Source organism: Pygocentrus nattereri, chromosome 14, assembly GCF_015220715.1.
Source record: "Pygocentrus nattereri isolate fPygNat1 chromosome 14, fPygNat1.pri, whole genome shotgun sequence".
In the NCBI taxonomy this organism is placed as follows: Eukaryota; Metazoa; Chordata; class Actinopteri; order Characiformes; family Serrasalmidae; genus Pygocentrus; species Pygocentrus nattereri.
Window position 1 is genome coordinate 40,511,225 of NC_051224.1, and position 15,055 is coordinate 40,526,279.

Consider the following 15,055-nt stretch of genomic DNA (forward strand, 5'->3'; position numbering starts at 1 on the left):
TTTCAGAGTTCAAGCTTTAAGTTGTTGTGAAATCCCAGGTGGTTGTTAAGATACAGGTTCTGCAGTCCTGCAAAGTTTTGAAAACAGTAAATCGAAGAACTGTAAGCTGACTTCGTCAAGCCAACTTAATCACACTCAAAGCGTGCTTTTCTCAGTGAACCTATAGATGTGGGTTTCATATGATAATAGGCTTAATTCAATTAAAATAATCATTTTTTGCACTAATTTAGGTGTTAAATAATCTTACATGTAGTCAAAAAGACATAAAAGCATTCCCTGTGACATTTACACTAGCAGTGCATTATAAGCCATATTAAAAACTGCTTGTTTGCTGTTTTATAGCATTACTACTGGCATTCATTGAGCATTTTAATGACAAATGGAAATGTTCAGCCTGCATGTCTGACCTCTTGAGCTGCCACAAATCAAATCAAATCAAATTTATTTGTATAGCGCTTTTTACAACGGATGTTGTCACAAAGCAGCTTTACAGGATTTCAGAAAAGACAAAGTTTCCACAGGACTGAAAGAATGTACAGAATGTACAGAAACCCCCCAGTGGGCAAGCCAGGGGCAACAGTGGCAAGGAAAAACTCCCTCAGAACTGAGGAAGAAACCTTGGGAGGAACCAGGCTCACCAGGGGGGACCCATCCTCCTCTGGTCAAACTACCTACAAGTGATTATATTACTAATATTAATAGCAGTAATATTGATATTAGGAATATCTAGGAGTCTATGAGAACATCAGGGTAGGGTGGGCAGCTCATCCAAGGAGGTTGGTGGTAGCTGAGGCGTGGGCAGCTGGTCTGAAGTGGGTAGCAGGGTGGCTCGGCAGTCAGTCGTCCTTCAGTGTCCAGTCGGACATGTGGGCAGTTGTATACTCGGAAAAAAAAAAAGCAGGTAAATGGGATTAGTTTTGTTCTATCCGTTTGTACATGAACAGGAAATGTAAACATTTCCAGAGTGTGGCTAACGACTCCGGCAGATCTGACTATGACAGCTTAACTAACAGGAGAGAACCAGAAGGACACACAGACACGGCAGCACTCTGAGACAGTCTGGCGTCCCTCCGCTTCACCGTCCACAAACCTGAGTGACCGCGTGCGAGCAGCTGGACGACAGCACCAGCGTCTCAGTTTACTATAATTCCCTGTGTCCATGGACCCCTGGATCTGCTGCCTTTATCTAGGGGGAACATTAGCTACCAAAAGCTGAACTGAACAAGTGAGTTTTCAGCCTAGTCTTAAAGATTGAGACTGTGTCTGAGTCCCGAACAGTTTCTGGAAGGTCATTCCAGAGTTTGGGGGCTTTATAAGAAAAAGCTCTTCCCCCAGCTGCAGCCTTAGGAATTCTGGGAACTATTAATAAGCCAGCGCTCTGGGATCTGAGTGGTCGTGATGGCTCATAATGAGAAATAAGGTCTTGCAGGTACTCAGGAGCAAGACCATGTAGGGCTTTATACGTCAGTAAAAGGATTTTATAATCAATACGGAATTTAATAGGTAGCCAATGAAGTGATGATAGCGCTGGACTGATATGATCAGATATTCTAGTTTTAGTGAGGACCCTGGCTGCGGCGTTTTGGACTAGTTGGAGTTTGTTTAAACTCCTGCTCGTACATCCTGACAGTAGTGCGTTACAGTGGTCTAGCCTGGAAGTAATAAAGGCATGTACTAGTGTTTCTGCATCACGCAGGGACAGGGCATTTCTGATCTTGGCGATGTTGTGAAGATGTAGAAAAGCTGTCCTAGTGATGCCGCCTGTGTGTTGATCGAATGATAAATCTGAATCTATTATAACGCCGAGATTTTTAGCTGCTGATCCAGGTGTGGCTGGAAAGTCGGCGAGATTTAAGATTAAATCTGGTGATTTACTTCTTGCTAATTTTGGACCCAGAAGGAGAAGCTCTGTTTTGTTACTGTTTAATAGGAGGAAGTTGCGTGACATCCAGCCTTTCACGTCTTTTACACAGTCCTCCATTTTCTTTAACCTGTGTTGGTCATCAGGCTTGGCTGATATGTACAGTTGAGTATCGTCTGCATAACAATGAAAGTTTACGCCATGATTACTTATAACTGTGCCTAACGGTAACGTATAGTGTAAATAGTAATGGTCCTAATATAGACCCCTGCGGAACTCCATATCTCACTTTTGAATAAGTGGAAGATAAATTGTTTACCCTAACGAACTGATAACGTTCTGATAGGTAAGATCTGAACCATGATAGGGCCGTCCCTGTGACTCCAACCATGTTTTCTAACCTTTCTAGGAGAATATTGTGGTCTATTGTATCAAAAGCCGCGCTGAGGTCAAGTAGCACTAAGAGAGATATGTAGCCTTGATCAGAGGCAAGAAGAAGATCATTAGTTATCTTATCTAGAGCGTCTCAGTGCTGTGGTGTGGCCTGAATCCAGACTGGAGTTTTTCATATATATGGTTCTTGTGTAGATATGAACTAAGTTGTTGGGCCACAGCTTCTTCTGAGATCTTAGATATAAACGGTAAGTTAGAAACAGGCCTGTAATTGGACAAAACGGTGACATCAAGATTTGGTTTCTTGATCAGAGGTTTGATAACTGCTAGTTTAAAGCTTTGGGTACATGGCCCAGACTAAGGGAGAAGTTTACTATAGTTAAAATACGGTTTATAATAACTGGCAGTACTTCTTTGAGTAATTTTGATGGAATTGCATCGAGTGTGCAGGTTGTGCAGTTTGCAGAAGAGATAATCTTCTCTAGCTCTAGCTGTGGGAGGGGGTGAAAGGTTTCCAGACTCTTTTCTACAGCTGTGTTTTGTTCTATAACAGCCAAGTCAGATGGCAGCAAAGCTGGATTTGAATTTGATACTGTGGGTTGAATTTGTTGTCTAATATTATCAATTTTAACAATTTTATTATTAAAGAAGTCCATAAAAACTTCACTGGTGAGAGTTGCTGGGATTTCTGGTTCATTACCTGCCTGATTTTGTGTGATTTGGGAAATCACATTAAACAGAACTCTAGGATTATACTTATTATTCTCGATCAGCGAGGCCAGATATGCTGAGCGAGCTTCAGTGAGAACATTTCTGTCCTCTATAAGGCCGTCCTTCCAGGCAGTGTGGAACACTTCTAGTTTGGTATGACGCCATTTCCGCTCTAATTTCCGAGCAACTCAAGCAATCAGTAGTTATTGCCATGACAACATAGTGTTCAGAGATTTTCCTCAGTGAATCCACAGCAAAAGCACATTCACACCACATGAAGTCAGTGGCGATTTTTTACTTGAACCCTGATACACGACAGATTACATTCATTAATGTATCACTGTCTTGTTTTCTATAGTTCAATAACTATGCAAATACAAATCACGTCAAAACTTGTACTGCTTTCCAGATAGTTTGACTTACATGTTCATTGCTTACCATACTATGGTCAAGTAGCAGTTATTGTAAATGTAGTTTTTTAAATGTAATTTTATTGGTTTTTGAAATTGCAAGATATATGCAAGAAACAAAATTCCACATTTTTTACAGTTCGCTAAAACTGGGAACTGCTAATTGCATATATTGCACTTCTCCTTATTAGGATCCCACAGTCACTCCATACCATCTGTTCTTGGAGGGGGTTTCCATTCTAAAGAGTACTGACCTAATAAGATCATGTCTGATATATATAAATATTCATATTCTTAGAAATAATGAAAATAGATCCCCAAGCTTGTGTGGCAGTCCACACAGAGAAGTGGACTATTATGATTAATCTTATTCAGTGTCACTGATGTTATATGTAGTCTGTATAATATCTTGTATTGTGTTTTCTTTAGTCGACTTCTCACGGACTCTGTGGCCTCCTGCCATTCGTCTATGTATACGTCACCCAAACCAAGGTTTGGAATTGTAAAACTTGGAAAGTATAAATAACTAAAATTTTGGTAGAAAATTTTTTGTGTTAATGGGAAAAATCCACCATCCATCATGACTTCAGTTTTGCGGATTGTAGTGAAGAATTTGCAGAAATATGTAGCAGTTTTGGTTTCAAATATAAAATTGTTGTACAGCTGCTGAAATGACATTGCAGTGTTGTCCTGAAATTGGTCAGTTGTCACATTTATTCCCTTAGAATGCCATTCACTGAAAACGTAGATGTGGTGTGTAGTGCTTGGACCCCGCTAATTGCCATTTGCAATGTATTTTGTACACCTTAGCTTCACTCCCATAGTGTTTATATCACTTCACTGAAATCAAAACAAGGCAAGTTTATCTATACAAAACAATTCATACATAGTCCAGTGTGCTTTATATTATCACCGGCAAAAGGAACTTTAAAATAAAGACAAAGTGCTTGAGTGAAAATCAGTAAAAAGGAAAAGAAAGTATTAAAAGGAAGTAAAAGGTGCAAGCAAAATAAACAACAGAGAAATTAAAGACAAAAGGCTTATTAAAGGTAAAGTGCAGTTAGAGCAGAGTGTAAATGCTCCATCATTGACCCATGAAAAGAGGAACGTTTTTAACCTGGGTTTAAAAACCACTGGGTTTGGAGCTGATTTAGGATCTTCTGGCTGTTTATTCCAGTATTAGCAGCATAACAGTTCAGCACTGTTTACTTTGGGCTTGGGGCTCGACAGCTGTCCTGGAGGGTATTTCACAAAGCAAGATTTCTCAGTTTAGATAACTTAAACCCAAGATCAAGCTAGTCCAACAGGAAAATAGCAGAGGGGCATTTCTATTGGAAAGTCCATGAATCTAAGAGACTCGCCCAATATTCTTCAGACATATCAGAGATGAATTCTACGCCGGAAACATTCAGTGATTCTAGTAGCAGGTCTTTAAAATCTGGACTGTAATGAGCAACGATAGTTTGTACATATTAAGCTTTTTTGCGCAGTTTGAAAACTATTTCCTTAATTTCCACAAATTTCCTTAATCATGTCAGTCATGGCTCTAAATGTCAGTTAATGTTGCACATCCCTAGCAGGAGTCCAGAAACATCACAACTTACAAACATTTCTAACATAAAATGCTGCCTGTATATGCAGTTGTGTCCAAAATTTTGACCGGCCTTAGTTAAAATACATGCTTAGGCACTAAGCGCCTAACTCTTAACGCATAACGTTAGAGGTCAGTAATCTAGGGGCGGGGTTTCCTAAAAAAGAGCACACTGATTGATTTGAAAGTGCATCATGTTATTAGTTTAGAAAATCAAGTTTCCTTCCACTTCAGTGTAACAAGTAACAACACATTCACACAAAGTAATTCATAATTTTATGAAATACACATACTTGAAAAAAGATTCAACAGAATCATCCAAATTTCTCTACTTGCTGTTTTTTTTAAATTGTCTGAAGTGTAATCAATAATGCAAGACAGCAAGCAGAACGCACACTGTTATTCTCTTGTAAGATGATTTACTGTTGTTTTTACAATCATTTGTAAAAGTTTTCTAAGCGAAAAATAGAACAACAAATTTCTTTCACTACACTTAAGACTTAAATAAGACATTTGTTGAATTTCAAAGTGAAATTATATCTCTATAGAACAAGGAGCTTAAATATGGCATTTATCTGCAAATTTTACAGAACAATTTTGATTCATTTGCTGAGTTTATCATATTTGAAAACATAAACTGTAAAATAACTTTTGTACAGGCCACATTTTGTTTTAATTTTCTTCCTAATTTTCTAAATTCAGAAAATAAACAGTAGCTGTGCATTGAATGTGCTCTCTGAAGAAGATGTGTTAACTTGTTTATAAGTGGCCGTGATCTGCTGCTTTTCTTCTCTAAAATTCTTCTTTAAATCTACGTAATTCACGCAAGTGGCACTTCATTATTCTAAACGGTGAATTCTACTGAAAGACTATAGTGCAGTTAATGATGTACGTAGTCTCGTGAACTCCTCGGGACCACCGGTGGGTCCAAACCGCACTCGGTCATGTTCTTCATAACGTTCATACTCCATCAGCTCCATTCAGAAGCTGGGCGTCGTGTGAGGCTGTAGCTCTTCTCTCCAGTCTAATAGACGGTGACGTCATTTTAAACCCTTATAATAAAAGAAGCTGAACTCAGTTTGTTTTTCTACTGAAAGTCGAGCCGTTTTTCCCCAAATCTGGGCTCTAAACTATAAACAGACGGCGTCTCTTCAGTGATCTGCTCTGGAAACATCACTTTTAGAGAACAACACAAAGAGCGGCGGAGATTTTTGGCTCTCAGCAGTGAATCGTAAGCATGTAGTGATGTATAGATCATAAAACACACGTTCTAATCTATAAATAATAATAAATAAATAAAATAAAAATTAGCGTTTATTTCGTGCAGTTGCTGAATAATTTGCCTTAAGGTTTGGTTATGAAAATTCAGATGGACAAACCAAGATTTCTGCTGGTGCCAGTGTCCCTTTGGCCCCACCCCCTGGATCTGCCCTTTGAATTCCTATCTTACAAGAGTAATCACACAGACCTATAAAGATAGATCATAAACAATTTATAGTCATGCAAACAAAGCAAAGTACAGACACGGCACTGTTTGTGATCAATGTATGCGAATGGTTGCTGAACACAGTGCCTGGTTAATTTGTAGTGGATGCCAACTTTTAGCTGAACTGATGGCTCATCATTGTTTATCTGGAAATAGATTTTTTTAATGTTTTATTAGGTTGCTAGGATGTGGCAGGTGTGGAGTTTCTGCAGGTTCTGCATTACAAACAAAATCCAAAACCACAATTTCTGTAATTTGATGTGTATTGCTTCTTGTTACTCTTTTGCCAACCCCCCAAGAGACTGGTTCAGCATTTTAGCTGGCATTTCACTGTGAGGTTTTTGATCATAAGTTTAGAAGAGGAACAGAACAAGGCCAAACAATACATCACCTATTAAGAGTTTGGGATCATATCAGCCTTGATCTTTAAACATGTTTCGAAGGTTAGGTGGAAACCACACAGGTCTTTTTGAAGGACAGTCGTGGTGCGACTGCATTAGCACAAACATCACATCACCGGGTCGAATACCAAGGCTGATATCACCTGTGGACCAGTTCCAGTTACAAGATGTTACAGTATTTGCTTTTAAATGGACTTCAGTATCAAGAGGATATCACTGTTCTACCTGTCCAGCTGTTAAGGTTTAGGAAACGGGAAACATTTAAATATCTCCTCCAAACTTTTTCAGTATCAGCTGTGATTTAGACGTGTCCACGCTCTGTGGCACTGTGTGAACTCTGAACACTTAGGGGTGACAAAGCCTTGATAAAGTTGGACAATCAATAACTAGAGACAAAGTTTATTGAAGCATGTGCACTGATTGGTTTGCTTTGGTTTGAAAAAGCATCACGCTACTTTCGAAAATCAGGTTTTCTTCCACTTCAATGTAGCCAGTAACGACACGTTCATGCAGAAATTAGTAAAGTATGAAAATGATATACTGAAGTACAGATATTTGGAGAAAATACCACAAAATGATCTCCAAATTCCTCTACTTTGTGCTTTGTGTCTGGAGTACAATTGATAATGCAAGCAAGCAAAACACAGGCTGTTTTCTCTTGTAATGTCTTGTGGTTATTTTTTAGTTTTTTTCTGTGAAGCTCACCAAGATGTTGGAGAGAGTCTGTGGGAATTTTTGTCCATTCAGTCCAAAGAGCATTTGTGAGGTCAGACACTGATGTTGGACGAGAGGGTCTGGCTTATAATCTCTGTTCTAGTTCATCTGAAGGTGTTCAGTGGTGTTGAGGTCAGGGCTTCGTAAGGCCACTGGAGTTCCTCCACACCAAACTGGTCACTCCATGTCTTTATGGAGCTGTTTTGTGCTCAGGGACTCAGTCATGCTGGAACAGGAAAAGCTCTTCCCCGAACTGCTGACGCAAAGCTGGAAGCTCAACTGTGTAAAATGCTGTAGCATCAACATCACCCTTCACTGGAAATGAGAGCTCAAACCCTGAAATACAGCCCAGCCCATCATCCCTCCTACACCAAACTTTACTGTTGTGCATTCCAGTAGGTGACATTCTCCTGACATCCACCAAACCCAGATTCACCATCAGGTTGACAGATAGAGAAGCTGATTCATCACTCCAGAGAACACGGTTCCACTGATCCAGAGTCCAGTGGTGGCCCTTTACACCCCTCGAACTGACGCTTGGTATTGCGCATAGTGATCTTAGGCTTGTGTGCAGCTACAAACTCATTTCATGAAGCTCCTGATGCACAGTTCTTTGCTGATGTTGCTTCCAGAGGCAGTTTGGAACTCAACAGACAATCAGCAATTTAACACACTACGCAGGTTCACAATAATAGCACTTACAGTTGTCTAGGGCGGATCTAGCAGGGCAGAAATTTTACAAACTGAGGCAGAGGTGGCGTCTTATGACGGTGTTTATCTGTGGATTCTGCAAGGCTGTGCTTGATTTTATACACCTGTTATTACAGGATGTGGCTGAAACACCTGAACTTAAAAGTTGTGAGGGGTGTGCACAAACCTTTGGCCATATTGGCTACTCCTAGTGTATGTATATGAGTTCAGAAAGCATCCTTATAACTGATTTTCTGGGTTTGAATCGTCAAGCTCACGCCTGCTGCACAGAAATCGAGAAGGAGCGGAGGAGGAAGAAATAGGAGAAGTGATGTTTTATATAGCACGAGAACGGCTCGATGTCGTCAACCGAAACATTTTGTTGACGAAAAACAGAAGTAGTGCGTTAAGGAAGTGTGTAGGTCTTCATTAGAATTGAACTCCTTCCTATGTTTAGCATTCACACAGAAATCTGTATCTACTCCTGCTGTGTTTGCATGTGGTAATATTCGGAAGTCTGGTGAAAATAAGTTAACACGTCTTTGTTTTAACGCCTCATTGCCGCTTGTTTGATGAATTTATTGAACTCTGGGGGGAAAATAAAACTTAAAATCTGGCCTGTGCAAAAAATATGGCAAATTATGCACCAAATATAGCAGAAAAATGTCATATTTCAGTGTGTTCTCTGTAGAGGATGTCTTATTTTCACTTAGCAAATCACCATAACAGGTCGTTTGACTATTCAGACTATTGCGTGTGACTGTGATTAATGGGAGACTCATTGGCCTTATTTTGGTTGCTTTTTCTCTTTTTACACAGGCATAAAGAACTACTGTTCCTCCAATTTGACATCAGCTGCGCATACAGACTAGATCTGTGGGTCCATCAAGTGGAGCATCATGAATGGACTGAGTGGACATTTGAGGAGAGAACTTCGTCAGCGGTCCACTTTCACTGGTGTAACCATGGAAACGCTGTCAGGTCACTTCTGTCAGTCAGAGGTTGAGTTCTCTGCATGGCTGAAAAAAGCATATTTCATTCTGTAAACCTGGGAAAAAATTAATCTCATCCAATTCTATAAAAGATCTATCCTGAAAAAACTCCAGGCTTAGCAGTTTTAAAGGGGAATGCCACATTGATTCAGTGATTCAGGGGGTTTGGTGTGAAGTGGTTCAGACGTCTTTACAGTGGTGGTGATGGGAACCAGGCGTCACCATGACTACAACACAGATATAGACACTTTATTTACCATCCAGAACCACCAGAGAACCTACACGAGTCTTCTGAGCTTATATGGAATGTTGATGATGGAAGGTCTGGGAAAATAAAGGATTTTTGGGGGCTATTTTGACTCAAAACACCCGGCGTATACACCTCCACTGTGTTAACCACATCCAGCAGCATATTCATAACCATTTCATGTAGGAACTTTCTGTGAGGAGCTTTTAGAGGGACGTCTGGTTCCCATCACCACCACTGTGAGCAGCTCTGACTCAGAACAGAACGTTTCACACCAAGCCGCTCTGAATGACTTTGTTTACATCATAACTACTAAATTAAGCAGAATTTTTAAAGAATTGGTGGAATTCCCCTTTGAAAGAGATTGTATAATCATAAAGATAAAATATTTAAAATTGCTTATGACTGTTTTTAGTCCTTTAAAATCAATATCAGCCACAAACCTCATGTCAGTTAGATCCTAAATTGTCCCTTTGTGCTCGGTGTTTGGAAGTCCACCTTATTTTTTACATGCTAAATTGACACCCAGCTGTCAATCATCTGTCATAAATTCCAGCAGAAAACATGAGCTGCCTTTTCCATTGTATACATCTCATGACAAATGGACCAATAGAAATGCTCCAAAATGAGTTGTAATAAAATACATTTACATTCGTATGCATTACGGGCCCCTGTCATACATATCTTATTTTTATAATTCATAATTCATTTTCCATGCAGTTTTCCAGCCTCTCTTTAACCCACAGACTGTTCTTGTTGCTGCAGCTTTAAGACTGATATGCAAATGTATTCTTCTCCAATTGGCTGCCCTGCGTTGCGCCTAATTCAAGAAAGCAGGCCAAAACCGTTTCTTTCTGGGCGGGACTAAACTGCTATAGGCTGAATAGCAGGCTATATTTAAATGTATTGGTTTTTGTGACATCACAAAAACATTGAACTCAAAATGAGCTGTTTTTGCTGTTTAGTTTCCATGTATGGACTGTATGGACTGTATGGATTGTATGGACTGTATGGACTGTATGGATTGTATGGACTGTATGGACTGTATGGACTGTATGGACTGTGGAGCGAAAGATTTTTGATTAGTCACTTTAACAGTGCTTATGTACCACATTCAACTTATACTTTTAAAAAAATGAGGTGGTTTTCTGTGATATGGGCCCTTTAAAGTTAAGGTTCTGCTAATTTAGAGGTTTTCTGATGACCGTGGCAGTATGTAATCGTAAAAGTAGAAATGGGTCAGACTGATGACCATCCACTCGTCCAGCTACTGGTCTTCTTTTGGCTCACAGTTTGTCCCAAAGACTTCCACTCATCATGTTAACCTTACGTTGTTTTCTGACTTAATCTGTCTGCTCAGCTCTGAGACGAGCACTTGGTGACTGTGATGCTGGATATGTAGAAATAGAGTGAGCCAGCTTTTTAGCTCAAATTGTCTCTTTAATGTGTTTAAAAATAGAGCTGTCATTCCTTTCTGCTGTGTTTGACTCAGTCTTGTCCAGTTATGAGTATCCAGCTATGAATTAAGGGGGAATTCCACTGATCTCTTCAAAATTACAGCATAATTCTGTGGTTAATTACTGCAAACAGAGAGATTCAGAGGGTTTGGTGTGAAATCGGTTCAGACGTCTTTACAGTGGTGGTGATGGGAACCAGGCGTCGCCATGACTACAACACAGATATAGACACTTTATTTACCATCCAGAACCACCAGAGAACCTACACGAGTCTTCTGAGCTTATATGGAATGTTGATGATGGGAAACAGTGGAAAATCTGGAATAATGAGTTTCACCAGCGCGTCCTACGTGTTTCCCTCCACCATGACAGCGTATTCATAACCATTTCATATAATAGCTTTTTATGAAGGAGCTTTATAGACATTTTGCATCAAACCGCTTTGAACAACTTGCATCTTATCCATTTATTTCGGCAAAATTTTGTAAAATCACTGGAATTCCCATTTCATTCAAGGCTCAAACACCAAACTTATGTTTAGTCCAGATGTTTCTTCACAGAAATCCGGTAAAATCGGCTTATTGTAGTGCTTTTCTGCTCTCAACACAACAAATCGGCTCATTAACTCCCGCTCACTGAGTAGAAGTGATTAAGCTAGAGCAGAGAAAGCGCTAAACTGTGGACCAGCACTGATCTAGAGGAGGTCTTTCAGAAGGTTCTATGCCAGCGGTCACCAGCCCTCCTTCTGGAGACCTGCTTTCTGGAAGAACCTCCATCCCGTCCCTGCTGCCTCCCCTTCACCCAACTCTAAAGCTGCCGATCCAGCACATTAACACCTTCTGACCTCTTGATGTGCTGGATCAGCATGTCCAGCTATTCAGCTTCTTGTTTCTGAAGAAGTTGATTAGCTGGAGCAGGTGTGGCAGATTGTGGTTGGAAGTAGACCCAGCAGGCAGGTCGATCTCCAGGACCAGGTTTGTTGACCGCTGCTCTACAGTTAAGTAAGCATTATATTGAATATATGAATTCCCACAATAAATGATGTTTGAGTATAATTGTGTGTTTGACTGTGCACTAAAGTACTAAACTGTCACTGAGCCACTCTCACTGGGGTCGGACCCTCAAGGCTCCATCTCACTCCCTTTAGTCAGGGATCATAACTGAACCATAATCCACTGAAATGATCTGTTCTAAGCTGGACTGACTCCACACACCCTGCCTCGCCTCGCCTCGCCTCCAGGCTTTTACTCTACTGCTCTGTTTTAAAACATTCGGTTATTAAAAGGAACAAATACCAACTTTTCACCTGGAGAACCTGATTTAAGCTCCACAATCAGACCTTAGAACCACTGTAGAACCTCTGAGGGAACATTTACACTGTTTGTACCTTGATGAACAGAAAAGGTTCCTGAACAGAACCTTCATTTCTGACAGTGTGTAAATATAAAGCTCTCAAATACAAGTGAAGATGCCGTGAGAGATGAGCAAAATGTAGTCAGTACTTCTTGCTTCCCTTTCGGCTCCCAAGAGTGGCAGCTTTGACGTCAGACCCTTCACCGAAGAATAAAGACCGGATAGAAGACCTAAAGAGGTAAATCTAAAGCTCTGAATGGTTTTGAATGGAACCGAAAGGTCTGTTCATTTCTCTCGGGCTTAATCAGATAAGACAGTTCCTCTGAGCTGTTATTAGAGACCAGATTGTATCTGGCTGACCTGTGACGGGTGTTCTGTCATGCGATTTGTTGTAAAGGTTCTCTTTCAGTGGTCAGACAGTCAGCTGTGTTCCATTAATGGTTTGTTTTGGGTCCAGAGAAGCTTCACAGCTCATTTATTAATTATGTTTACAGTTCAGTTCCCCATATCACGCCTTTGGTACGTGAATTTGGATCCTTTTTTGTGCTTTTTCAACTACAGGGACAGGAGCTGAGTGGTTGACGCGACCGTGGTGGAATCAAACCGCCCACTTCTCTTCTGGATGAATTCCTAGTAGAAAAAGTGAAGTGAGATGCCCTTCAGATTCATCAACACAGCATATCGGCCTGATTTGGGAAAAGTACATGTGAAACTGTCAGCTTTCCCACTGCGACGAGGCAAAATGAGATGCATCTTTAATCGCAGCTTAGTGACTCGCTCGCGCTCTGTAGGGTCACCTTTCTGGCAAGGGTTCTGACCACTTGTATCTTGGAGGATAGTGCTACGTGCCTTGTTATGGAGGCCTGTAAGGGCCTGTGAAGAAGACATCTTGGAAGACCAGTTGAGGTGCCTTCAAGTCATGGTGCCCTTCCAGGAGGTCCTGTTTGAGGTCCGGAAGGTTCTCCAGGATGCTCACCCTGACCTCCTGCCTGCTTTCCTCTGCCAGCTTCTGGAAGCCCAGGTGTTTTCAGCTCAGTATTTCCAGTCTCTCTTCCAGTGTGTGGACCCTGACCTGGGTGACCTGACAGATGTGGAAGACTTGGCCAGAAGACTTGCTCTTCCCATTTGGCAGAAATGGGACGTTAGCAAGGAAATCCTCTTCTCTGCGCTTGGGGATACAGAAGAATCCCAGCCAGACATCAGTGGTAGGTTAATCCGTGTCTTTGATTTTTTTCTTGATGTGGGCTGTACTTGGGAAAACCACCGCCTGAAGGGAATATTCTAATGTCTTCCTTCAAAATTTTTGGCTCATAATCATTTTCAGTGTTTTGTCGTGTTTAAGAAAGAATAGAAAACACATTGATTGAAATACACTTTGAGCAGTTATTTGATTTTATCAGAAAAAAGTCTAAGACTATTCCTCTTGATTAAATTTTCTGTGAAAATTGATACTAAATACTAGTTATTAACTTTTGAAAACTGATTAAAAGAGAAATTGGGTCTCCTAACAACCACGTGGAAGAGCTGCTCGACCCCAAAACTGCCCCCATCAGATAAACAGCACTGAAAGCTTTGATCTCTGAGAGAGAGGAGAAGATCAAGCTGCTTCAGATCTGAAAACATCCACAGGTGTTTCTGTCCCTCCTTCCACTGTGAGAAGACCACTCAGCGCTGTGGGTCTGAAAGGACGTGTAGCTGATCAAGAAGAGCCTCGCTGAGAAAAGGAGACGGACACATCAAACAAAGAAGCTGGACGATGGACTGACCACCCCAGAGTCCAGACCTCAGCAGCGCTGAATGGGTTTGATCATCAAGCAGCTTCTCAGACTGAGCTTTGGAGGCGTGTCTGCTGGTTCTTTGAGGAGCTGAAAGTGAGGCTCCTGAGAAGAACGGAAGCTGGAATGAAGGGAGGGAGACAGCTGAGAGTGAGATGTTGAGAATTCTTTTAAATGTTTCTGATGCTGAAAAATGAAATTTTGGTCATGCCATTCAATACCATCACATCTTGAGCAGTCGTATAATATTTCTTTAACAATCGCATAATTGAGCAAAACAGCATGAGAAGAGTGCATTATTGCGAATAACATCACGGCTGTGATTTGGTCGCAGGTACGAGCTGAAGGCGAGTTCAGTAGATCATCATTATTCACCATAATTACTGCTTTAATACAGCGACTGAAATAAAGAACAAAGCAAAGCAAATAATCCTCAAGATCGTATCAAACATGCTTTAATAACAGCGAATCCTTCCGCCAGAAAAAGTAGTCCCCATTCTGTGTTCCAGAGCCGTAAACCTGTGTGAATATCAGGTTGAGCTCAGTTTTTCAGTGTTTCCCAGATGAAGCTGAATGTGGTTCAGTTCCAGTCAGTAATCAGTAATTCATATCAATAATTATTATCTATGCTATACTAATCTGTGTAGTTGTTGAGGCGTCTGTGTGTGTAGGGAACAGATTGTGTCTGACTGACCTCTGAGGGCTGGTCATGTGATTTGAAGGAAACATTGACTTTGAGTGGTGAGACATTGAACTGATCTCAGGTTTTGGATTGTTTCTATGTCTTCTGCTTTTTTCCAAGACCAAGATAAACAAATAACGGCTGTTTTTTACTGGAAATTAAATGAACAAACAGGATTTGTATGAATAACATGAATCGCTGCTTGTAAATGAATTTCTTCGGAGACTAGTTTTCCGTAAGGGGGTTGTTTTCTGGTAGTTAGCGGTGTGGTGGTGTGGCTCCGATCTCTTTG

At 40.7% G+C, this 15,055-nt stretch overlaps 2 protein-coding genes across 4 annotated transcripts in view; both read left to right on the plus strand.

Annotated features, from left to right (window-relative positions):
- The window catches only part of nubp1 (nucleotide binding protein 1 (MinD homolog, E. coli)), a 66,063-nt gene extending 54,055 nt beyond the window's left edge, over positions 1 to 12,008 (plus strand). The window contains exon 11 of the mRNA XM_017718312.2: positions 9,077 to 12,008. Within this exon, the coding sequence (XP_017573801.2) occupies positions 9,077 to 9,129 (53 nt within the window). The 3' untranslated portion in view covers positions 9,130 to 12,008. The remainder of the gene's footprint in view (positions 1 to 9,076) is intronic.
- Positions 12,009 to 12,320: 312 nt separating this feature from the next.
- The window catches only part of ciita (class II, major histocompatibility complex, transactivator), a 39,076-nt gene continuing 36,341 nt past the window's right edge, over positions 12,321 to 15,055 (plus strand). For 2 of the 3 annotated variants that reach the window (XM_017718315.2, XM_017718314.2), the window contains exon 1: positions 12,321 to 13,511. In XM_017718315.2, coding sequence (XP_017573804.2) covers positions 13,226 to 13,511 — 286 coding nt within the window. In that variant the 5' untranslated portion in view covers positions 12,321 to 13,225. The remainder of the gene's footprint in view (positions 13,512 to 15,055) is intronic. The other variant, XM_017718313.2, reaches the window with a different exon arrangement.